Here is a 25,395-nt window from a genome sequence, read left to right as displayed (position 1 = left end):
TACCTAACTGTAGGCCAAATTTTCTTCATTTACTTCAGTCAAAAAAACAAATTGAATGTACAAGCAGATGTGAGAATCTAGCTGTCTTCTATTCATTGGACAATAACAAGATTTACAAAAATACAAAACTATGTTACTCTGCTCATTTACTTTTTTCCAGAAAAATAGTTATTTTCTTTTTTTTTTTAAATGTTTTATTTATTTCTAGGAGAGAGAGACAGCGTGAGCAGGGGAGGGTCAGAGAGAGAGGGAGTCACAGACTGAAACAGGCTCCAGGCTCTGAGCTGGCAGTCAGCACAGAGCCTGATGCAGGGCTTGAACCCATGAACCGCGTGATCATGACCTAAGCGAAAGTCGGACGCTTAACCGACTAAGCCACCCAGGCGCCCCGAAAAATAGTTATTTTCATGGAAATGTTATTTATATTAACTGGGCTTATTATTCTAATTGAATTAAGAGATTCATATTGTAAACATTTTCTCTTTTTTTAAAGTTTATTTTATTTTGAGAGATAAAGAGCTCACTAGTGGGATTGGGAAGTGGGGAGGGAGGACAGGAGAGAATCCTAGGCAGGCTCTGTGCTGTTAGTGTGGAACCTGACATGGGGCTTGATCCTGTGAACTGTGAGACTCATGACCTGAGCCCAGATCAAGAGTCAGATGCTTAAGCAACTGAGCCACCCAGGTACCCCTGTTTTAATTTGTAATGAGTGGAAAATATTGATATATATAACCCATATACACGAAATATAGGGAGTGTTCAGTAATCTACATTGTAAAAGTGTCCTAAGACTAAAAAGTTGGAGACCTGTGTGTATGCTTTCCTCCTCACTGCCCCACAGTGATTGCTGCACCTCCCAGCATGCCACCTTTATTCCAGGGGACTGAGGAAAGGAGGAGTACTGTAGAAAGGAGCAATGGCTGTATCAGGAAAGCAGAATGTTCTCCCAGAAAACCTCAAGTTTAATGTCTTTAGGGAGAACTTTCTTACATATTTAGCCTTAACTGCAAAAGAAAGTAAGAAAGTGAAAGCTTTTAGTTGGGTCCATTCCTGCTCAGAACAAATTTGTTCTGTTGGTAGGGATACATAGTATATCTGTCACACAGAGTGTTTTTGTTTTGTTTTTTTGCTTGTTTGTTTCTTGTGTTTTTAATGACTGGTCCAGGTCAGAGTTTCAGGGAAACTCCCACATGAAGTTTAATTGTTTGACTCCTTTATACAAAATCCTTAAAACTCGCTTAGACATCTCACCTCATTGTATTCTTGTTAATTCTTGGCTTCTACTTTCTAGAGGGTATTTGGTCTTTGTGGCTCTGCATTTGTGTCCTGCCCACAAGGTACTTTCTGTTGGAGCCACACATGGACTTGCAAAATGCCATTGACAGGACTGATTAAATTGTGAAATGTCCCTTATTCTTCAACAGAACTTCTCTTTATCTTTGTGATTTGGTAACATATTAATAAAACTTCTCTTTCTCACACCCTCAGACTCTGTTCCCGGTGCATGTATCAGTTGGTTTCCTGATTGATTTATTTGTATTAACTCAGTTGTGAACTCACTGCCATCTTTTATGCAGAAATTTACTTTTATATGAGTCATGGTTTGCTTTTTAAAAAATGAGTCATATTAACTTATACCTCAATTAAAAACATGAATCATAGCCTTTATGGATTATACTGGCCCAGGATTTGCAGTGAAATTTGTGTCTGAAAGTATAGTCTGGGGACCAATAGCATGGGAGTCACCTGGGAGCTTATGAAAATGCAGAATCCCAACCTACCTCAAACCTAACAAATCACAGTTTGCATTTTACTAAGGTCCTTAAATGATTCAAGTGCACAAAGTTTCAGAAGCACTGGCCTAAGGGAGATAACAAATGAGAAGAGGTCATGGAATTGTGTTCTGAGGAGCTCTTGTTTAATGTAGACAAAAAGAGCCCACCAAAGATGCATGGAGAGGAGAGCAAGCCAGGGGAGTATGTGGTATCACAGTGTGGCATCTCCTGGTGCCTTCTCGGAGGAGAGAAGGTGACAGTTTTTGCTGCCAGCAGTGAGGCTTTTATCTCTCCCAGGATTACCATGTGGTGGACCCATTAAGCAGTGACTAACCATATTAAAGATTTATAAAAATAATTCGCTAAAGTTTGTATCACTTGGACGTTGAAGCTTAGTCTTGGCTTAAACTAGAATGGAACTCTTTTTCTTTTTGGTATGCCGAATTCCAGTTCTTGACATTGATGTTTGATAAATTTTACTTCTTTTTATTCAGAAGTGTACCAATGTGACTGTAGGAGAGAATGGTATCACCCAATGTACCCTGCTATAACTCATGTATGTGCTTTTTAACATTCTTAAAAATGTTTTTGTTCATTTCCCCCCCTTGTTGTATATTTCTCATCAAACCACAATTTCAAAGCAGTTCTGTGGTGACATCATAATTAGAACAGGCCTAGGAGCTAGATTTATATTTGTCCATGTTTGGTGCCTAGTATGGTTGCTTGCATGTGGTGGTCGCGTGGTAAATAAGTATGGAATGAATGAGTCACTGGTTTGAATGAATCCTGGGATTTGCTTCCTGAAAAATAGTTCTGTATGCTCCTGAACTTTGTAGATTTTCAGTAAGTCTGAATAAATGTAGCAGCATTTAAGGGAAATTAAAATGGTCTGTTGGAACTGAATTGTTAATCTCCTGCCAGGCAGTGGGGAAGCAGGCATTGACAGGTTTCAGTGTTTAAAACATCTGTAACTTCTGGGGCTTGTTAATTTGTTTGATTTTTTACCAATGTAAAATATTGAATTGTTCTTTTTTTAAAAGTTTTTTATAAGCCTTTTAAAAAATATTTATTTAAATTCAAGTTAGTTGGATTGTTGTAACAAGGAAAACTAGGCACAGGCTTATATCATTAAATTTATTTCTCAAGTTCATAAGGTAATAAGCAACTTTTCAATCTCAGTCTGGATTTATAAAGTTACCTAGCTTAACAGTGAGACCTCTCCCCACCCTAATAACCCTCTCTATGAAATAATAAATGTCAGAAAAGTTAGGGATAGGAATTACTGCTTCTCTTAGTACTTCAGAACTTCTTTGTAGATTTCCAGGTAGTGTTAAACTGGTCATTTCTTGTAAGGCAGTGGGTAATGTCATAGCAGTTATAATGGTTTTCTGTACAGATAATCCAGGACATATGGCATCTTTGTTTTAGTTTAGCAAAACTAAATTAAAATTTAGTGGCAAATTACCAGCCTATAAGCCTGGACTCACAGCAGTGCCCTGTGTTTGTCCATAGTACATTCCTGATTCATGAATGAAACTTGAATAGTTACAGATTTACCTGTTTTGTGGACAGAGAGGCTCTCTATTCCCAGCTAGTGAATGCAGGAATAAGATGAATGAATGAAATTCCTAATCCAGCTGGTCTTTTAGAAATAGTGTTTGGTGACATTGCCAACACGTTGAGCATAGTTTATAATTTTGTTCTTTTCCTTTATAACTATCTAATTGACTCGCTTAAGACCAAGAAACATTCCATTGAGGCTATACACTTAATAACAGTGGCTGTATTATATTATGCTTAAGAGATTTGAACTTTTATTTTCACTCAGATTTATAAAATAAGAAAAGAATATAAGGAAAATATTCAAAAAAAATTGCACAGACACATTGCTGTGAAGACAAGACAACATTGTTAAAACAAGTGCCAGCTGGCAGGCCACTTGGGAGCTCTTGAAATGTTTCTTCACTAACATATTAGGGATGTCGAGTGTTCAAAAGCCAAGTGTATACCAAAGTCAAGGCAGTATGTAATTTGGTGGGTTGAGGAAAAGAGGGAAGTTAAAACTTTCCTGATTGCTAGTTCTCTTTTAGCAGAGCCTTGGTGGAATGGAATCAACTCTTTTTCAAAGCAGTTTTCAGTCTACTGGCTCTTTTGTACTTCTGACGGACCAAAAGAATTTTACCTGCTAATTGTGTCTCAGCCTTTTCTAGTCTTCCCTGTGGTTATTGTGAAATGTGAGATGAATAGAGAATAGGTAATCTTAAAAATACAAATGAGATAATATCTTCCTTCGGTAATAGATTTTTGTTTTGTTTTTTACTCATTTGGGTTTAGAGCAAGACCAGTTGGGTTCAGGAAGAGTTACTTTCTTATTTTTAGAAAATCAGATTTACATTTGGAACATTCACTAATTTTTTTTTTAAGAAAGTTATAGTGTGGAAGATGACTGTATTCATTTGCTATGGCTGCTATAACAAAGTCACCACTTAAGAGTGGGTGCTTAAGTAACAGGACTTAATTTTCTCACAGTTCTAGAGGCTAGAAGTCCAAAATTAACCTGCCTGTCAGCTGGTTTAGTGTCATCTGAGGCCTCTCTCCTTGGCTTGCAGATGGATGCGCCTGCATCCTCCCGTGTTTTCACATGCTGTTCTCTGTATGTACCTGTATCCTAATTTCAGCTTCTTTACAAGAATAACATTAATATTGGGTCAGGTCCCACCCTGGTTACCTCATTTTAACATAATTACATTTTTAAAGACCCTATCTCCAAAGACACTCACATTCTGAGTACTAGGGGTTAGAACTTCAACATAGGAATTTGGGGGGACACAATACAGTCCAGTCCATAGCAGTGACATATCAGGGAGGTCACTTTTAAAGCAGAAAGGTAAGGTAGGAGGTTATTCAAGAATTCCAAGTGAGAAATGAAGAGAACCTAAACCTAAGGCACTGACAGAGAAATGCAAATGAGGTTGGAGACTGAGAGATACTACAGAGGAAGAATTTGTTATAAGACTTTGTGACTAAAGGTGGAGGAGGCTAGCATGACTCTCAGATTTCTCTAATCTTGAGGGAACAGATGTGAGTGGTGGGATGTCCCAGCCCGATGACCTGGGTGGGGTCAGCTGTCCTCCTTTCTTCTTCCTCATCCTACAGTGGCTCCTCATAGCATGGACCACATCACATTAAACTATGAATGTGCAGTTTCTTGCCTCTGAACCTCCGTTTGAATGTGTCTTAAGACACGTGTAGCCCTCTTATTTTTACTTAATTCCAAATTCATGTTCTTAGTAACTTAAGTTCCTTTAGGGCAGGGACTACTGTTTTATTCATTTTTGCTGGTACATAGTAGTTTATGCTCAGCAAATTCTAGTTGAGGGAATGATTGTCAGTAGGATTGTTATCATTAATTACTTGTTCTGTGCACATTTTAATCACCTATTTCATTTTCTTGATACTTAACACCTGTTTGCTTTTCTTGCAGAATGAGAAGACTTTGGGACATTCCATGAGTCATTCAAGTAACATTTCTAAGGTAGAGTGCCAGAAGTCTGTTATTTTCATGGTTTGGGGTTTGGTTTCTTCAAGCTTGCATGTTATTATATTCTTCTTTTCAAGATGCAAAGTTATTTATACCATTCTTCAGTCTGCTCCAGGACCATACAACGAAGTGTGTGGCAGTTACGTGTTTCTAGCGAGGCAGTTCTAAATGTGTGTTGCGGTTAGTGACTAATAGGAGAAAACTCTGTTTTTTCTAGTAGGAATCATTTACTCTCAGGTTAAAAACAAATCTCACAGGGGCGCCTGGGTGGCTTAGTCGGTTAAACGTCCGACTTTTGCTTAGGTCATGATCTCACGGTTCGTGGGTTCGAGCCCCGCGTCAGGCTCTGTGCTGACTGCCAGCTCAGAGCCTGGAGCCTTTTTCAGTCTGTGACTCCCTCTCTCTCTGACCCTCCCCTGCTCACGCTGTCTCATTCTCTCTCTCTCTCTCTCTCCTAGAAATAAATAAAAATATTAAAAAACAAAAAACAAAAAACAAATCTCACAGAGTCCAGAGAATCTGCCCCCTCAATTAGGAGCACATTTGACCTTAACAAAAAGCCCACTCTGGTGACTTAAATAATTATGGATTTATGTGCTTCTAAGTGTGTCTGGAGATAGGTGGTCCAAGGCTGATGCAGTTGTTCACAGATGTTGCCAGTGATTCAGGCATTTTCTGTCCTCTCTGTGCCACCTTCCTTAGCACATTGTCATCCTTATGCTTTTTAATACCTCATGGCCTCAAGATGGGAGCTGGACCTCTAGGTACCACAGCTGTGGCCTTGGCAGCAATGAGAAAAATAATGAAGGATGGAGGGGTCTGTCAGCTGAGAGTGACCCTTTTCAGCAGGAAGGTGCTTTCCCAGAAGTCCTAGCCAGCTGCCTGACATGTGCTTACATTTCACTGCCCAGAACTGGATCACAAAGCCACCTCGGGCTGGAAAGTGGCTAGGAAAATGAGGGCTGACAGGGTGTGAATTGGCCATCCAGCAGCACCTGATACACCTGTGGTCTAGTCACTCAACCAGCCTGTCAGGAGCATGTCAGCTGCTGTGGGGTGACCCAGGAGCCAGCAGACAGTGTCACACTCAGAGTAACCTTGTTTGCATGCACTGCTCATCTTGGCCCAGACATGGGCTCTGGCCAACCTGTTGTCCATGCAGTATGTCCATGCAGGCTCCTTGCCGGGATGGGCCTCTCCCCATGTCTGTTTCAGCAGACCAAACACTGACACCAGACCCTCACAGGTAGATCTGAACAATGTGACAGATCCTGTCCTGCTGTGCCAGGCCTCCTAAGTCCTCAGAAATAAACACAGTATGTGCCATTTTAATTTACAAACTATATAGCTATTCTCACTTGTATCACCCCCCTTTTTAAAGTAAAAGTAGAATCTAGCAAATCCTTTGAAACAGTCTGTTCTTAGGCATATTTCTGATCTCGCCATATATCATTCATCCACTTAATCATGCATAAGAAGAACACTCCATAATGCTCAGTGTGATATTGAAGGCCATTTAGAGAACTCCTCGGCGCATTCCTGACCTGACCTCCCCCTAGAACAGTCATTCAGGGCACAGGCTTCGGTCACCTCAGATAAATACTTTTCAGTGAATCATTCTTGTTCCAACCTCCATTTCTCTTCTTCTGCTATTTATTCAGCTGGGAATGAAGGAGTCAGTAGAACTGTACAGTGGTAGATCATTACTGTCTGAGTGAGATGGCCAGTTTTGCCCTACTACTTTTGAAGGTGCTGCCCAATGTTTAAGCACTGAGAAAAGTAAGAAGATGCAAATCCAGATGGCCTGTCTGGTTGAGTTAAACATTTTATTTTTATTATTATTATTTTATGTGAGAGAGAGTGCGGGAGGGGCAGAGAGTGAATATGAATCTTCAGCAGGCTCCATGTTCAGTGCATAGCCTGACACAGGGATTGATCCCACAGCCCTAGGATCACAACCAGAATTGAAATGGAGAGTCAGACACTCAGCTGACTAAGCCACGCAGCCCCCCTTCTCGCACACATTTTTATTATGTGGTCTTTATGCCAGGCTCTGAGCTTGGTGCTGGCATAAGATGATGAACAAAACAAACATGGCTTCTGACATGGAGCTTTCCTGTGGGCGGGGTTGGAATATTCTTAAAAAGTAGTTTTAGCTCCACACTTTAACACTTTTAGAAACAGGAGAACTGTGAAAGCCTCAGTTTTCTGCCACAGCATAGGGCCAAGAAGATGTGGGCCTCTTCCATTTTCAAAGCAGGAGTTTCTGCACACTGAGCTGGGGTCAGAGGAAATTTTCAGGATGGGGTGTGTGCACACATTACTTCCCAATGAACCATCAATGTGAAATTTTGTTGCAAAATGTACCCCTCTGTAATAAGAAAGTTGTGTAATTTGGAGTTGTTAGGCATGAACCAGTTACACTGTACTGTGGGAGGGAGGACAGGACTGCTCTGAAAGGTAACTTTGTTTTTGAGACTGCAGTTTGTTTCTTGCAGTATTCATAAAATGAGCCTGCTGTTGGAGGCTACTTTAGGCCATGGCACATAAAATTCTGTCTTCAGCCTAGCAGACAAACTCGAGTGGGTACTTAGTACCTTTGAGATAGAAGCTACAAACAAGGGTTAGAACACAAACATGTTTTATGCTGCCTGGAATCTCCATTGTCTCTCTCAGGAGACTTTTTCTGTTGACTCAGCCTCCAGCTGGATTCAGTGCTGGTTTGTGCTAAGGATAGTCAATCACCTGTAGTGTGCATTATGCTTCAGCAGTTTATGGCTTACTGGTAACTGAAGTTACTTGAAGTTACAGGTTGAGAACAGGTAAAAATAAACCTTATGTCTGTCTCCTAGTGTCCCAGCTAGATTGTGTTAGAGTGATGAGGTGTTTCAGTGTTTGTTGGAGGCACCCCATATTTTCTTGTAGCCTCAGAAACCACTCACCTTACAAAGAAGGAAACAAGTTAGATGGAAAGTGTAAGAGGCAGCTATGTGGCTCACCTGTTTTTAAAATGGGCATCCAGGTGTGTGATCCTCTTAGAGAGTTAATTAAATTAAGGAAGAATATTGGGACATTTAGGCAGTTTTGATCACAAAGCCTTTACCCAATACTTGGTTTTGTATCAATGGTAATGATGTTAAGTGGGTATCATTCATTGATGACAAGTGCAAGTTGTCATGAAGTTTGTTATCTCATCCTAGTGGCCCATCCTAACCCCCTAAGTGGTCCCCTAGTCACCTTTCCCTGTTTTACTTTCAACAGCACACTTATTACTACCTGAGTTTTTATTGATTTTTTTCTGTTGCCCCTTTGCTCCACAAGTAAGTTCCACGAGGCTAGGGTTGTATTTTGTTTACCCAGAAAACTCCAGAGCCCTGGAGTGGCTTAGTACACGTTTGTTGAGAGAATGTTTGCATAGCATAGTGCTAGACATTATGTCTATCCCATTGTTCCTCTCCATTGTCACAGCCACCTCCTGGGCCCAAGCCTCCTGGATTAGCTTTCTAAGAATTTGAATTCTTGCAACCTCCTAAATTAGCCACCACCCCAGCAACCAGGTAAATAAAATCCTAATGCTTCTCTTATTAAGCCTTCAGTGGCTTCTTATTGCATTTAGAATAAGATTCAAACTCTCTACTTGGTTGTGCCAGATCTAAGGTGCTCTGGTCCTTACCACTTGCAAACTCATTCATTTAAAGCACTTAGAGTTTATGGTGATATTGTAGCAATGCGTAGCAAATCATTATGTTTTAAAAGAAGTAGCAGAAAGACCTGTTCTGTTGACTGAGTGCCTAGAGAAGCTGAGGTGGCGGGAGGACGTCTCACCCCCAACATGCTTGTGGAAAGAGGGGCACTTGAATGAATGCAACTCTCCATACAGCCTCACCCTGACCTTTGCCCTGCTGAGGGCTCCTTGATCGTGTGGACCAGCAGTGTTCCCCAGGCATAAGCCATCTACACCCCACCTTCACCCCATGCACTACCTGTGCTGTTTGCTTACTCATTTTCTTTGAATGGGCCTACTGTAGTTAATTATGTTTTGTGTCATTGTATGGTGTCTGAAATTGTGTTTTTGATTTGCTAGTTTTCTGGTTGAAATTAAACATAGCTATTAAAAATACATTCTTCAGTATGTCACCTAAACTCTTATTCTGTCTGTCACCCACCACTTCTGATTCCGCCCTTTGTGAAGCAGCACTCTGATAGACCAGAGGATTTGGGAAGCTGTGTGGTGGGGGAGAAGGGCGGGTGGAGGGGGTGTCTGTGCTGCAGGAATGTGATATGCAGCACCTGCCTGTTAGGTGGCCATCACTCCCAGGCTAATTTGGAGCTTGGGCTGGTGAAGGGAATGTGGTGAGGTACGGAGTACAGCCTCAGAGTGGTGACTGCTTGTGGCACATCAGGGGGAAGTAATACGCTTGCCTGTTCAGGGGAATTGTGCCACACTTGTCCCCTGCATAAAGGCTGTCTCCTCACTCGGCAGGAGGTGTTCTCACGGGGGGCCCAGTGTAGCATACATGAGGATTACATGAGTTCAGATTTTGTCACACACTTAATTCTGTGCTTTGAGTGCTGAACCAAACAGAAGAGAGGAGCAAGCAGACCTCCATAAAATACCTGCCAGAGAGAGTTACTATGAAGGTAAAAGACAAGAGGCTGAGGTAGAGAATGACAGAGAACCAAAGTTTAGAAGGCTGCTTGGGGGAAGGTGTGGCTGAGGAGGAGATACATAAAGCAGAACATAAACAGTGAAAAGGAGCCAGCCAGAATGGGACTAAACTGTAAAAACTGGTTGTCCCCTCCTTGGGAAATCCAGACATGAGATGGAAGTGAAAGGCCTATATGCTGGGAGTGGTGAGTATTATAGCTGCCCAGTTGCAGGTGCCTGTAAACTGTGGGCCATGTTGGGTGGGGGCATTACTCTGAGGACCACTGTACGTTGCCCTAAAATCTTTTAGAGGAAGGTTGGAATTCCCTGAGGGATGCTTGAACTCAGGCAGTCCCACTGGAATTTTTTTTTTAATGTTTATTTTAGAGAGAAAGAGAAACAGAGAGGGCAAGCATGAGCAGGGGAGGGTCAGAGAGAGAGGGAGAGAGAGAATCCCAGGCCGGCTTCATACTGTTGGTACAGAGCCCCCAGTGTGAGGCTCCATCCCACCAACTGTGAGATCATGATCTGACCTGGAATCAAGAGTCCGATGCCTACCCAGCTGAGCCACCCAGGCACCACTGGAATTTTTTTTAGCTACCAGGAATTTGCTTAGGTCAGGCTCCTCATAAAGGCTGGACTTTCTGGAGCCTCTGCTCAGGCCTCTCATAGCACCCAGAGATGGCATTAGTTTATGGTGAGGGAAGCATTCTCATTTGACCCTGGGAATTGGGCTTGGTCCAGGTGACACAATTTCTTAAGCAAGTTCATGATTGGTAGCACTTACAGGAAGATGGCAGTGATAAGCTAGACCTATATCATGAAGGCTGGAGGATGGATACTGTCCTTTCTGCAGCCAGGCAGTTAGTCTTATTAGGCTCTGACATTTGCTAAAGGCTGGTACCTAGTAGACTGTTTTAGAGCTCTGCATAATTTTATTCAGACACCATGAGCATATGTGCCTCTGGATGATCAAATATTCCTCGGTGGAAGTCAGACTAGACATGTTTAACAAGCACTTAAAATTTTTGCTGTTCTGTTTTTTGGCAAGCACATTTCAGTGAATTTAAGCACTGACTCTCCTAGATCTTTCGAATATTTTCTGGTTTGGGCTGCCATCAGATAGGAATGAGTTATAGCAGAATGTCATGTGTAGATGTAAATACAGCCCCAGGAGGGAGGCCACACACTGTGGTATGGTTGTCAAGACCAGTGTCTGCTTCTCTGTGTTTCTGAATACAAATTTGACCAGTGATAGACTTAGGTTGCTCAGACTTACAGGTTAAGTATAAGGCAAAATGTGCCTTTCTTAATTTATTCTGAGGAAAACGCTTATCCCAAAAACAAGATACTTAACTTTCCTGTAGCAGGAGTGCAGGAGTGACTTGGAGGAGTTGAGTGGCATCACCAACACGGCATAGCCTCACTCTGGATCCTGATGGAGCGCCACGGTCAGTGTTTGCTGTTGGCTCCCCTTTTGCAGAGACTGTATTTTCATTTTTTTTTTTCTTCTGACTGGTTACGGTTTAGTTTTTGGCTAACACTTGGTCTACAGTGTTTTTCAAACCTTGGTTCTCAGTCTTCTTGTGGGGGGAAGGGCAACGTTACCAGTGTCGTAATAACACCAGCAGGTTATTTATTTGCCTTTTCACTCTTACTCTCTCATGAATGTACAGTGGAGCATTCAGCACATGAGATGGCCTCTTCTCTCAGGCCTTGTGTTTTAAAGTTTTTTAATGTAGTAGAGATTGATGGATGTAACCCACATAAACACAAACTCTTTGTGGACCTCAGTAATTTTTTGGAGCGTAGAAGGGTCCTAAGATCAACAAGTTTGAGAACCTGTTTTACACCTATGAATAGCCAGTCACTCCGGAGTGTACTTGTTTTATTCATTCAGGTGTACTTGGACACCTACTGTGTGCCAGCACTACACTAGGCTCAACAGCAGCAGCTTCTGCATTAGGATATTATTACAGAAATATCTTTTTATGAACCTTGATAACTGCTATGAAAGAATTGAACCAGGGTAACAAGGGTAGTAAAAAGCCCTTTTCAAGGAGCAATCCAGTGGGGCCAGTCATGTGGGGTGAGGGGTTGGGGCATCCCCAGGAGGAGCAAGGGGGGAGGGTGGAGTGCTGGGTGACTCAACACCATGATTTTGGATCTCTATATGGTTACACTTGCATGTCCTGGGAATGTGAAGCCATCTTTGCTCAGAAATCATTGCCATCAGTGTAGTTTATGGAAAACAAGCTATATTTGTAAGGTTCCCAACAGTAGCTGAAAGCCTGCTCTAGAAGATGAGCCATGAGAAAGTCCCTTCAGCTGTTGCTTTACCTCTAACAGTACTGTGATATATTCCCCTCTTTGTGCTGGGATGTAGTAGTCGTCACGTAATTCTAACTCTTTGTAAAAGGCCACCAAAGAAAAGAATTTAGTGTTGGTGCTGCTTGCCAGGCAATGCTGAGGGTCATTTATAATGGAACTGATTTTGGAATTCAGTAGTTTTTTAGTATGCATATGCACTCTCCTCCATGAATTCTATGTTGTATATATTCTATATTTACTTTTTTAGTGGTCAGTTTTAATTAATTGTAATTGTAAAAGCTTGTTCTTGGCACAGCATTTCATCAAGAGTCAACATGTATTAGAGCAGCCACAGAACTGGCCTCTCCTTCAATTGTAGCTCATTTTGCAGTTGAATACAACTGGGTACTTATGTATAGAAATCAGAGTCTTTTATAAGGAAGCATTTGTTTTCACAGAGCAACTTCTGTACTAAGCAGAAAGTTTGCTGAAATGCAGTCTTAATCTGTACTGTAGTGTCTAAACACCAAGTTAGACTTTATTTGGCCTTATTGACGTGAAGTCAGGCCTGCTGAGGTGGCAGTAAGGAGCAGATTATTATCTCTTGATTTGGGAGGGAGTGAGGATGGGCAGTAGCCTTTAGTAATGTACTGAGCAACAGGAAATGTAAGCTGATCTGGTAAGCACGGTTTCTAAAATGCCCCATCCTGATGTCCAGAACCCATGACTGTGATGAGACGTCATTCCCATGATGTTATGTTGTATGAGTGGAATCATGTGAGCTCTTAAAAGCAGAGCACTTTCTTTGGCTGGTGGCAGAAGAAGGACATGAGAGATTAGAAGTAAGAATGGGCTTGAACATGGGGAGGGATTGGCGGGGTGTGCAGGTGGCCCCTGGCTAGGACAGCCTTCAAGGAACTGGATCCTGCCAACAATGAATGAATGCGGAGTGTTTTCTTCCCCGAGAGCCTCCAGAAAGGAGGGAGGCCCTGAGCAGAGGATCCCGTCACACTGTGTGCCAGATTATAAATCCGTGTAGTGTTAAGCCACTAAGTTTGTGGTTTACACAGCAGTAGAAACCTAACACAGCTGGCAAATTGCTGTCCTCGTAGAGGAAAGCCCTTCTCTCTCGGGTGCTGTCAGAGCTGTCACCGCTGAAATCTCTGTGCTGACAGTGCAATATGCTTTCTTGATTTACCCATCTTCTCCTCTAACTTGATATTTTGTATTTGTGACAATACAGCAGTGTAATGACTTTCAAATTATTTTGACCATGATCCTTGGTAAGAAATAGTTTTTACATTGAAACTCAGTTCACTCACAAACACAACTGAAAGAAAAATTTCCTCCAAAAGACTTCATCCTTATGATGTCAGATGCATTCTGACATCTTCTGTTTTATTTCATTTTTTAAAAAGGTAGATTATGACTCACTAGATCACTTTCTTTACTGGTTTTCCCAGAGTTGGAAATCGTTACAGTTGGTTGTGCTTATGTAGTGTTTATTTTACTTCTTAAACTTTTAATCACATGTTACTTTTTAAAAATCAATTTGTGGGGTCCCTGGGTGGCTCAGTCGGTTGAGTGTCCAACTTCAGCTCAGGTTGTGATCTCACGGTTCGTGGGTTCGAGCCCCGCGTCGGGCTCTGTGCTGACAGCTCAGAGCCTGGAGCCTGCTTCAGATTCTGTGTCTCCCTCTCTCTCTGACCCTCTCCTGCTCATGCTGTCTCTCTCTCTTTCTCTCTCAGAAATAAATTTAAAAAATTTTTTATTTATAAATAAATAATTTTTTTTTTTTCAAATCAATTTGTGGTTAGGAAAACCTGTTGATGGTAGAAGTGGTGTAATGGTTGGGAAGGGTCTCCACTGAAGTACTTGTTTCTCCTGCCCAGAGTCCCTGGTCTCCTTCCACATTTCAGAGCAAACCACTGTTAGGAGCCTCAGAGTGTGCACCTTTCCCCTGGTAAATGGTCTGCACAGGCCCACACACAGGGCATGGCTCTCCCTTCTGCTCGTTCCCTCCTTGTACCCAGGATAAGCTAACAGGCTTTCCCTTCCTTTAATGACCACCTTTCTGTTGCTGTCCCAGCACGGACTCAGCTCCAAGCCCACAAGCACTGAGGTTATGCCAGGCAATTGCTCCCACAAACAATGCTGAACAAACTTCTCTGTGTATATGTGTGAGGATGGATTCCTGAGCGGACAATTGCTGGGACCAGGTGAACGTGCATTTGTAATTTAGAAACTAATTGCCAGACTGCCATCTTGTGAAGTTTAGTGGTTTGCTTTCCCACCGGCGGTGTATAAGCATGACCATCTTCCCACACTTTTGCCAACACGGGTCTTATGTGATTTAAAAAAACAAACAGACTTTTGTTGTTGATAGTATATCATGTTGTAGTTTTAATTTGTATTTCTCACTGTAAGAGAGGGTAAGCATCTTTTATGTTTTAAGAGCCATCTGTACTTGCCCCATTTTTTCTGTTACGTTTGAGGTCAGTTATAAATAGGGCCTCTACTTGTCTCTTACCCTCCTTATCCAGTCTTTCTTCAAATTGCTCCTGGCTTAAAAGCAAATGAACCTAGAGGCCCAGTCAGTTAAGCGTCTGACTCTTGATCTCGGCTCAGGTCGTGGTCCCACAGTTTGTGGGATTGAGTCCCAAATTGGATTCTGTGCTAACAGCAGATTCTCTCCCCACATCCCCTACCTTGGGATTCTCTCTCTCTCTCCCTCTTACTTTCCCTCTCTCTCTGCCATTCTTCTACTCTCTGCCTCAAAAATAAATTTAAAAACTTAAAAAAAAAAGCACATAAACCCAGCCAGACCATTTCTTGTGGCCCTGTACCTGTTGATGTAAATCAGAGGGTGAATTTAGTTTTGTTAGGAGTCTGAGACCCCAGATGTTTAAAAGAAACTTTGCTGATAAAAGAAGGCCCAATGGGGGTTTGCAGCTGAGAAGGAAGAGGAGGTGGCAGAGAGGGGGCTTGGGAAGTAACCTAGTGGAAGGAGCATGGGAAGGAAGTGAAGCAGGGGAGCCAGGAAGGTACAGCTGGTGTCTGCAGAGAGAAAGTCCCTCTGATGTAAAATTGGTAAGTTTCTTCCATGGACTGAGAAATGTACTCAGTGAGTCTATTATGATAGCCCTTTGAATGGCAGTAAGTTCTAGCAAAAAGAAACAGGGAAAATGAAATGCCAGCTTCTACCAAGGCTATATGAGAAGCTTTCTTTTGGTTGTTTTTGGCAGCCTTGATAAAATCATTTAAAACAGTGAGTTTTGGGGCCCCTCGGTGGCTCATTTGGTTAAGTGTCCGACTTCGGCTCAGGTCATGATCTCACAGTTTGTGAGTTCAACCCCCACCTCAGGCTCTGTGCTGACAGATCAGGGCCTGGAGCCTGCTTCGGATTCTGTGTCTCATTCTCTCTCTGCCCCTCCCTGACTTGTGCTGTCTCTCTCTGTCCCTCAAAAATAAATAAATGTAAAGTTTTTTTAAATTTAAAAAATGAATTAAAAAAATAAAACATTCCGTTTTGGTAGGGAAAGGCAACCACTGAGTGACTTGGTAGTGCAAAACAAAGTGTCTAAAGTTGTCATTCCTAAGAAATAAAATCAACTGGGAATGGGATCTCTATGTAATCCAGAGGTTTATTTTGTGTAATTGATTATGACATCTTAAGAATAGGGGATTTTTATGAAAATTTTTTTGTAGTGAGGTTGCTTTACATTCTTTCTTTCTTTCTTTTCTTTCTCCAAAATCTGTTTACTGGGCTAGTTTCCCATTCATATTGATTCAGGGTGCTTTTAGTGCCGCTTCCGTCTGAAGGAGCGTCCTTCTGTGAGCCTTGCTGTTCCTCCTATGGGGTGACAAAGGACAGTGACAAAGGACAGTGGAGCAGCCCACATACACCACCACTTTGCACGTGGGTGAAGCACCCTGGGCACTTCACCAGGAAGTAGGAGCTGGGGCTCTGCACCAGGCACTTCTTGTGCTTCCTCTTCTCTTCCAAGGGTGGATGCAGGAGGTCCTTCACGAGGGGCATGTTCTCGTGGGCAGGTCATCACTGCCGGGAAGCTGCTTTACATTCCTTTCCATGACCACAAAGTCTCTTGTTTGAGGACCGACTGAGAACTTCAGGAGCACGGGGCTTTAATTTTGTTGACACATAATTTTCTTATTATGAACATTTACACGTACTTTTATCAACAGCAGTCCTGTATGGTCTGATCTTGTGGAGGAGAAAGGGTGTTCTCCTTTTCCCTTAAGGTGAGTACTGTTGCCCCATAGGCTCCCCCATGCCACCTGCCCGCTGCCTCAGGAAGAGTGAAAGAGCTGTCCAGTGGTCCGGGCCTCTGAGGGGACTGCCAGCCTCTTGACTTACCTTGACTCCCTCAGTTGGATGCTGGCGCTGTATTTGAACTGTATTTGTAGCCTTCTTTTTTCCTTGCTGTTGATGATCAGTTCAGTCTTTTAAATCCTCATTGGTAGGTTGACATATATTAACTCAGCTTGATACCAGCAACAAGTTAAGCTCTGTCAAGTTGTTGACGCTCTGTTTTGGTGACCATTTTACATATAGGCTGTCCTGAGCTTCAACAGATGCTCCTTTTTAGCTGGTAACAGCAGGAGTCCCTTAGGGGAGCTCCGATGGCCCACAAATCTTGCTACTTTTCTCACTCTTGCTGGAGAAGGAGTCAGCCAGCATAAGGTATTTGTTGGTTTGTATTTATATAAAACAGCAGTAAGTAGGTTTTTAAAATTTCCTTGAAACATCATGATCTAATAAGAAGAGAAAATTTTCCTCTGTAATTGGGAGGCTTGTTGAGGTTTGGACATTACCTGCTGAGAAGCGTCTTGGGATGTTTCTTGTGCGATTGCGGAGGATGAACTGAGGACAGGGGCCCAGACAGAGGATGCCGAACCTGCTCCTGTTTCCCAGAGAAGCAGACTAGGGTCTTGGGTCCACTGCCACCGTCTCACAGGCGTGACACTCTGCTGTAAGTCCAGACGTGACTGTGTGAGTTCCCAGGGGTCCACCTGAGACACGAAACTCGTGGGGAATGATCCCAGGTCCTGTTGTGTGTGTGGACTGTCTGGCTGCCTACGTGGGGCAGGCCTTCTTCTGCCCCGAGGCTCTTTGCTCCTGCCTCCAAGCACTCACCCATTGCGGGAGTGTAATGACGTGATCACCTCCCCAGACTTCCCCTTTGGACATGGGTCACTTGGAATTCAGAACAGGAATGAGAGGCCATTTTCTCTTCATTTCAGCTTCCTGTCTGAGACCCATCTCCTCCCAGGACGCTGAATGCTTTCCACATGTAGTTAGAACATGTGGATTCTTTGGTGACTCAGAAGATGTGCTAGCTGAGTAACACTGCATGATTTTAGCATACACATGCAGTATGGCATCACGTAACTTCTTGGACCAGGTTTCAGTCTGAGCTGGATTTGAAGTGACGTTTAATTCTCATGCTGGGGAGCAGGAATAGTGGCCCATTGGAGCCCTCAGAGCGCCAGTCCTGGCTCTCTCCGGGTGGGTGCATTTGCTGGAGAGGGCAGATGGGAGAGCTTTTGGACAGTGGTGCCGCTTGTCTTGGTGGCTGGACCGTGTCAGGAGCTCTATAACTTGAGTGCCAGGATAAAAGCATGCCCACAGAGATTGCACTTAGCAAGAGTGGAGGCTAGGTCTCAGCCAGGGAATTGTGGGTCAAAGTGGGGCTCCTCAAATTAAGGAGCAGGACTGAAGGCTAATTGAGGGGGCCTGAGGAAGGTAGGGAGGTGACGTGGGCTTGCTCTTGGTAAGCAGAAAACAGACTCATAGTACTGTTTTCATGTGGCTGTTGAGGTTATGTGGGGGCACATGCTCACTGAGGCTGACTGTCTTAGGAGGGAGGAACACATTTATATGAATGTATATGGTGCTCTGCGGGCTGTAGGAACGCAGGAATCTAAGTCTAGAGGAGGCAAGGATGCCACAGAGGTTGTAGGAGGCTGGGGGACCATTAGCAGTGGCTCTGCTTCCTCCGCTCAGGTACACCCTTTACCCTTGTTCCTCTCCTTCCACTTTTCTTCTTATTGTGGTGCTTCCTCACCCTCCTAGAGCTCTTCTCTCACTTCGGCTTATTCACAACACCTCAGGACTCCTGCTCTATGCCATGACTCTTTCCTATACATTATTTCAAATTTAAATTTTCTTGATTATTGTTCTCAATTCCCAACCCCATGATTAGAGCCCTTGGGAGCCTTCTGTGCTCAGCCGCCTCCTGAGCCCTGGATTGAGTTATGGATTGGTGGCTCTGTGGTTAGCTAGTGTCTTTTTTGTGTAAAGAGCTCTTGATAGGACAGCAAGGTTTCATGGACCCAGTGTGAGGTGAGTAGTAGAGAGCACTCACAGCCTTATCCCCGGAGCCAGGTTAAAGAGTGCCAGGTGGGGAAGACGGGCATTGCCAGGGATGGTGCCTCACATTGCTTTTGCATTTACATATACCATCTAGTGCTTGGTTTCTTCCTTCCTTCCTCCCTTCCCCCCCCCCCCCCCCCATGCCCAGCCTAGGGCTTGAACTCAAAAACCCTGAGATTAAGAGTCACATGCTCTACCTACTGAACCAACCAGGCACCCCTCTGTCTAGTACTTGGTTTCTTCACTTATGTATGAACTAAGTAAATTTAGATGCTCAGGAAATAAAGGACCACTGAATCTGCAGGAGACTGGTATTACTGCTCTGGAGTCTCAAATATTTCTTGGCTATACTTAGACCCACATATAAGAAAAGAGTGCTGTTTGATTTGTTTGGTCTCAGCTCATAGGGACCTAATGGACGTTTTTCACCAAACAGTAGAGAAGGGCATATGTTCTTAGATTGTCTGCCCATTGCTATTCAGAAGGGGATCATGTTCACCGTCCCCTTTGCTCTTTCCTCTGAAACTGACTGGAGGTGTGTCATTGCAGGCTGGGGGTTCTTCGTTGGCGTCGGCACCCGTGTCCGCCTTCTCTCGCACTTCTGTCACACCATCCAATCAGGACATCTGCAGGTAATGCTGGGCTTCAGATGTTGCCGTGGTTCACGTGACATCCCAGAAATAAGCACTAGTGCCTGTAGGTTTCTCAATTTTCCATTTGCTTGGTCAGTATGCCTCTGCTCTAAACAGCTGGCCCAATTTTATGTGCTATTTGCTCACTAAGTTACTACATGAGTCTCATTTCTTCACTTTGATGTCTATTCTCTTTTAAGATTGTTTTTACTTTCTGTGCTTTTATTCCACTGTTCTCTGCATGCAGTTCCAGTGCAGTGTGTTCTGAGTGTTGTCACCAAAGTCCCGTGCATTCTGCCGTTGTCTTGAAAGCTCCTCAATGCCAGAGTTCTCTGACACAAGGGCTCACTGTGACAGTTATCTGTAAAGACACATTGTCAAAGAGAAATTCCTGTGGTTCAGAATGGACCCAGGCCTTGAAGCCTGCTGACAATACCAAAGCCAGAAGAACACTAAAGTTCTCAAAATCCCTAAATGATGTGGGTGAGAAGGCCCAGGATGCTTTGGAAAGTTTTGACTATGTGGAAAGAACTTGCTCCGAAGGGAAATTGATACTCCCTCAAGATTCGGGTCTCAGAATTAACAGGTTCCATCAGAAGGAGAAAAGATCGCTGCATCGCAAACCTCTGGGCAATTCCAAACATTCTTGTGTTTCATCCCTTTCTGCCAATCATTCGGCTGCCTCAGAGGTGGAAGCTGGCAAGGGGGGCGTGCACGTTCCTCTTTTGGAAGAGAGAGCGGATGCTGAAGCTGTGTCTAGGAGCCGGCGACTGCTCCGGTACCTGTTCTCGCTCTCGCACGGCTCAAGCGCCAGCAGCCTGCACGGGTTCCATGAGCTGGAGTGCTGTGCCGCCCCTCTGCACACCGCCAAGTCCTCCAGCGGGCTGGCAGGGAGCGTGGGCTTCTGCTCCGATGAAATGGGAGACGACGATGTCTTTGAGGACAGCACATCTGCAAAATGGAAGAACAAGGTCCTGCGGGCACCCCTCTGTTCAGTGGAGAAGGACAGTGACCTGGATTGTCCTTCTCCCCCCTCTGAAAAATGCCCCCCCATATCTCCTGTGTCCACATCAGGGGATGCCTGCAGGTTGGTTTGCCAAGAACCATCATTCTGGCAATCTCTGCTCCTCATACTTCTGTGGCCTCCTCTTGCTTTAATATGTGAAGTTTCAGGAAAATGAAGTAATGGGTGGTTTTAGACAATTGTGGGTTAATAGTTTTCTCCAGAAGAATGGAGTAGATATCAATACCAAAATTGATACCAATTTCTATGCCATGGGTCCCAGGATAGTTTCACAGATGATAAAAGAGGAAGAAGCTACACATATTAAAGGCCAAGCTGACTCTTCTCAACCAAAACTAAGTAGACTTTGCATAAGGAAATTGGAAGAAAGAAAAATAGTATCTACAGTTTTCCAGCTTGATGATCTAGACTTTAAGCATTGGCTGCCCCTCCCAGCCTCGTGTTTACCTTTTATTCCACTTGCAACACAGTGTGCATGGGAAGAGGCCGTTCCCCAGCAGCATCTTCCTTCCTTCTTTTTAACCTGGCTGCAGCCACCTCTGCCCAGGTCCTTTCTCCACTTCCGCCCTTTGTCTTCCCATGTGCAGCATCCTTGTCTAGCCTCCAGAATCTTTCAGAATTTGCTTTTTGTCACCAGGCTCATGCTTTCCCCATTCCAGGCTTTCCCTAGGCGCCCCTCCGCCATGCCAGCTGATACATTTCTAACAGTTGGCTCCAAAACCCCGCTCACAGAAACAAAGAGCTGGCAGCCGGGCCAGGGCCAGGACCTGGCTCCCTCCAGGCCAGGTGTCCCTACCTGCTCTCCAGCTGCTGAAAAAGTCTAAGTTCCTTGAGGTTAGTAGCTACATCCTCTTGCACATACCCTTAGAGGTCATGAATAATTTAAAATTCTCATTTCCTCAAGAAAGAAATAAAATTGAAGCCCCTTTAATGCGTTTCTTGGGCCCAAGAGAGGTTCTGTGTTTTCTCTCTGATAGAGGACGGAGGCATGTAGTTGTGTGTGAAGGTGAAATTCATGATTATAGCTAAAAAGCACATTTATCATCTTTTTAAGTCACCGGTAATTTTGGAAGGTGGAGTCCTGGTTTGGTTTTACACAGAAGATTTCCCCTAATCATTTTAGCATGTTCTGAAAGATGCTTCCATGTTGCCTTAAATTCGTCTTTCAGTGAAATTCTTGTCTTACCAAAATGACTGCTTTGTCATTTCTTACATCATTTTTTCCTCTCTGATGCCAAATGCCATCCAGACTTTCCATGTTGGTGCGGTAAGCTAGAAGTTCTTAGCTTGTAGTAATCGTTCTCATCCGTGTTTGTGTGTTTTTGTGCTTGTAGTCGTTTCTGTGATGTTTGTCGCTGAATGTTTTCTTTGGGTTGGGGGGGAGGATTGACCTTCCCCTGAAGCGTCCTCTTCCCCTGTCATGGTCCTCCTGGTATTGACTGGCCTTCCTTTTGCCGCAGGATCTGCCACTGTGAAGGGGATGACGAGAGCCCTCTGATCACCCCCTGCCACTGCACAGGGAGCCTCCACTTCGTGCACCAGACCTGCCTGCAGCAGTGGATCAAGAGCTCCGACACACGCTGCTGTGAGCTCTGCAAGTACGAGTTCATCATGGAGGTCAAGCTGAAGCCTTTGAGAAAAGTATGTGTGAGGACACGTTCAGAAGTGCTCTTGCCTTGCTGAAGTGAGGGCCCTGCAAGAATTAGCACCTTGGACTAGATGAAGCCATAGCTCGCTTGTGTTCATTTCTGTAAGAAGTGGGGGCTGTGCATACATTCATGCTACAGAGGTCATCGTTTCCGTTTCTGATTTCCTGCTCCCCCTCCTCTCAAGAAGCTCTTTCTGACCATTCAGTCCTAATGTGTTTCTCTGTCAGACTAAGTCTGCTTGCTTGTCAGTGTCAGTCATTTGGCCCTTGACCACAGACTGTTTTGTGACATCTTAGCAGTTAACTTGGTACATGTTAACTGTTCATGTCTTGCCTCTGAGTAGGACTGTACATCAGACATTGATTAGTATCCCTCCCTGACAGAGCACAGAGTGACATAGTAAATTTATTTGTAGATACTGTGATAAATATTTGCTAGTTGGTAAGGTGAGGGCGGGTGGGAAAAGAAAGGAACCATAGGCCTTACGTGTGACGCACCTCTCTTCAGGCCCCAGGTCACTGCCCCTCTGAGCGAGCTAGTCTAGCAGGTGCCGCCTGTATAAATGGTTTTCAGTGTGTTTCTCTATATGCCCAGCATACAAGGTATCATTTGGAAGGATGAAAGACTTGTTTTTAAGTTTTAATATGTAAATTCAAGGAGAATCACATAATCAACTAAAACACCCGACAGCGCCAACTGACTGCAGATTAAGTCGCGGCAGAGCACGTCCGACAGTTCAAGGGAGGAAGCATTGGTTGTGAGCTAGACCGCTGCGGGAGGGGAGTGCTGGTAGCTTCCCAGAATGTTTGGGGGTTGAAACTGTTCTTGAAGGAGCAGTAGGATTTGGAGTACAGCAAAAGGAGTTTAGAGAGGTCACGTTGTCTTGTGACAGAAAGCATACACTGAAAAGGTGAGGGTGAGCATTTCAGGGCCATGGGAAAGGCTTGAACTGAGTGTGTCTGGGGAAATAGCAGGAAATCGGGGAGAAGGGAAGCATTTTAGGAGGGAAGCAAATGAAGATACTGTATAAAACCACAGCAGAAAGCCATCTGGATGTTAGAGAAAACAGATGCAAACTACTTAAAAAATGTTTTGCCCCATAAAAATAATATAGTTTATTGGATACCTCCTCTGTGCTGGCCTCTCAAGTGAGACTTGTAACACTTTGGCCAATATAGATAATCTAGGAGGCTCTACTTGCAGCTTATCCTCTATAGAACCATCTGGAAAGAGGCTATGACTAGGGCTGGCCAAGGATATGCAGAGTGTTTATGCTTTGTTCTTTTTCTCTACCCTTATATGTTTTCTTCTGATTCGGAAAGCAGTAAATGAAAAAGAAAATCTGGCTATTTGGAGCAAATTAATGAGCTCCTAGAGGAGATGGGACTGGCAGAGCCTGCTTATACCAGGAACTCTTAGCATCGATTTCAAGCTGTTGCTGCCAAAGTAGCAAAGGACCAAAGAGTGAGCGCCTTCCGCCATCACCGTCACGATGTAGTGTGACCATCTGCTAGTGTGTTGTGGCCGTCATCAACCCTCTTCCCCTCGCCCATGCCAGTCAGCAAGGCAGGGAGGTCTCATGTGTACCACCCGGGTCTGGGGCCAACACGCTGTTTTCATCAGGACCGAAACCTAGAGTCCTTTAGCTAGCCATTAGGTGTCTGCCTGCAAGAATAAGCAGACAAAAGGATTGACTGCTGGTTGTGGTTCATAGCTCATCTTGATCCCAGCTTCTTTTCATTGCATAAAAAGTTGGCTGTCGACAGAATACCAGTGCCTGGTACCTGGTTGAAGCCAAGTGGTTTCAAGAGAATGACTTAGTATTTGAAGAAGTTCATCTAGTTTGGGGGAAGGGGAGGGGGGGAACAGCCAGTCTTACCCATCTACAATGCTGTCACCTTCATTGTGGCCCTTTACATTTGGGGGCCCACACCTCATGCTCTGTGTGTTGTCTTTCCAGTGGGAGAAGCTGCAGATGACGGCCAGCGAGCGCAGGAAGATCATGTGCTCAGTGACGTTTCATGTCATCGCCATCACCTGTGTGGTCTGGTCCTTGTACGTGCTCATCGACCGTACCACTGAGGAGATCAAACATGGACAGGCAACAGGTATGTGCTCAGAGTGACAGGTGAGCTCAGTGCGGAGACCCTGGGTAACACACTAGGGTCATGGGATTGGAGTGTTACTCCAGATTGGTTTTTAAGTCAGACTTCAAATGTCTGGGTTTCTGGAGTGGGGGGCATCAATTATGAAGTACCGAGCGTCCTTTTTGGATGTTTCCCTTGCTGTGGTGAGTAGTTTTAAAAAACCCAGTCAGACTAGATCAAATCAGGGGGAGAGAGAATCTCTGCAGACTGTTTCCTGGAAGAGCACCAGGATGAGAGAGAGTGGACACCCTCTGCCACCCCAGCTTTGATGAAGCAAGATTTGATGAGTGAAGAATCCATTGGTTTTGGGAAGGTCAGAAGTTGTGTTTTATTTACTTCAGATATTAAATTAGATCTGCTGATAGACTAACTGGGTTTTTCCCTTCCAGGAATCCTAGAGTGGCCTTTTTGGACTAAATTGGTGGTTGTGGCCATCGGGTTTACTGGTGGACTTCTTTTTATGTATGTTCAGTGCAAAGTGTACGTACAATTATGGAAGAGACTCAAGGCTTATAACAGAGTAATCTATGTTCAAAACTGTCCAGAGACAAACAAAAATATTTTTGAGAAATCTGCACTAACAGAGCCCAACTTCGAAAATAAAGATGGACCTGGAACCTGTCATTCCGACACAAACTCTTCTTGTTGGACAGAACCTGAAGACACTGGAACCGAAATCGTTCACGTCTGATTTTGTGGAGGGTGTAGTTTTCCTGAACATCAACGAACAGCTGAAGGAAATTGTTTACTGCCAATTGTGTACCTTTTCTTATGTCCTTTAATAGCATAGACCAGGCAGGTGACTGTTTTTAATGGCTTCTCTTTTTCTAAACCCTCCGTAGTGAATCTCCCGGAAAGCCCTCACATTGGCTGTGCATGGCGAGGTCCCACCTCTGCCAGCACTTCCATGGGAAGGGAAGTCCCTGTGACACTGTGATGGGGAGCTGGCTGGGTTCTGGCCCACGAAGCCTCGAGCAGTGAGAGAATAAAATGCCACACCTGAGGGAAGAACAGGAGCCGGGTGGCACCGGGGCCTCCGCACCCTGCCTCTCCCGGTCAGCGGCAGTCCCTGCCCTGGAACAGAGTGTGCGGGAATGTCTGGTCATGCTGGAGGACTTCCCTCCTCACCAAGGAGAGTCTGGGGAGATGAGCTCCTCTGCTGATGCTGCCATTGATGTTTCTCCCGAGCAGCAGACGGGGCAGTGGTGCTCTGTGCGTGGCGGCGAGTCATTCACTAAGCAAACAGCACTTTACAAAAAGAGAATCTTTATT

At 44.2% G+C, this 25,395-nt stretch overlaps 1 protein-coding gene across 4 annotated transcripts in view; it reads left to right on the top strand.

Annotated features, from left to right (window-relative positions):
* MARCHF8 (membrane associated ring-CH-type finger 8) overlaps positions 1-24,931 on the top strand; it is a 126,938-nt gene extending 102,007 nt beyond the window's left edge. For 3 of the 4 annotated variants that reach the window (XM_039233739.1, XM_039233741.1, XM_039233740.1), the window contains exons 3-7: positions 5,260-5,310; positions 19,221-19,303; positions 21,788-21,968; positions 23,937-24,084; positions 24,513-24,931. In XM_039233739.1, coding sequence (XP_039089670.1) covers positions 5,260-5,310; positions 19,221-19,303; positions 21,788-21,968; positions 23,937-24,084; positions 24,513-24,814 — 765 coding nt within the window. In that variant the 3' untranslated portion in view covers positions 24,815-24,931. Of the gene's footprint in view, positions 1-5,259; positions 5,311-19,220; positions 19,304-19,550; positions 20,391-21,787; positions 21,969-23,936; positions 24,085-24,512 lie in introns of all 4 variants that reach the window. The other variant, XM_039233742.1, reaches the window with a different exon arrangement.
* Positions 24,932-25,395: the final 464 nt, after the last annotated feature.

The sequence above is a fragment of the Hyaena hyaena genome, unplaced genomic scaffold (genome assembly GCF_003009895.1).
Source record: "Hyaena hyaena isolate Hyena2069 unplaced genomic scaffold, ASM300989v1 scaffold_78, whole genome shotgun sequence".
NCBI classification, from domain to species: Eukaryota; Metazoa; Chordata; class Mammalia; order Carnivora; family Hyaenidae; genus Hyaena; species Hyaena hyaena.
The sequence above is the reverse complement of the archived record's forward strand: the minus strand, read 5'-3'. Positions and strand labels throughout refer to the sequence as shown.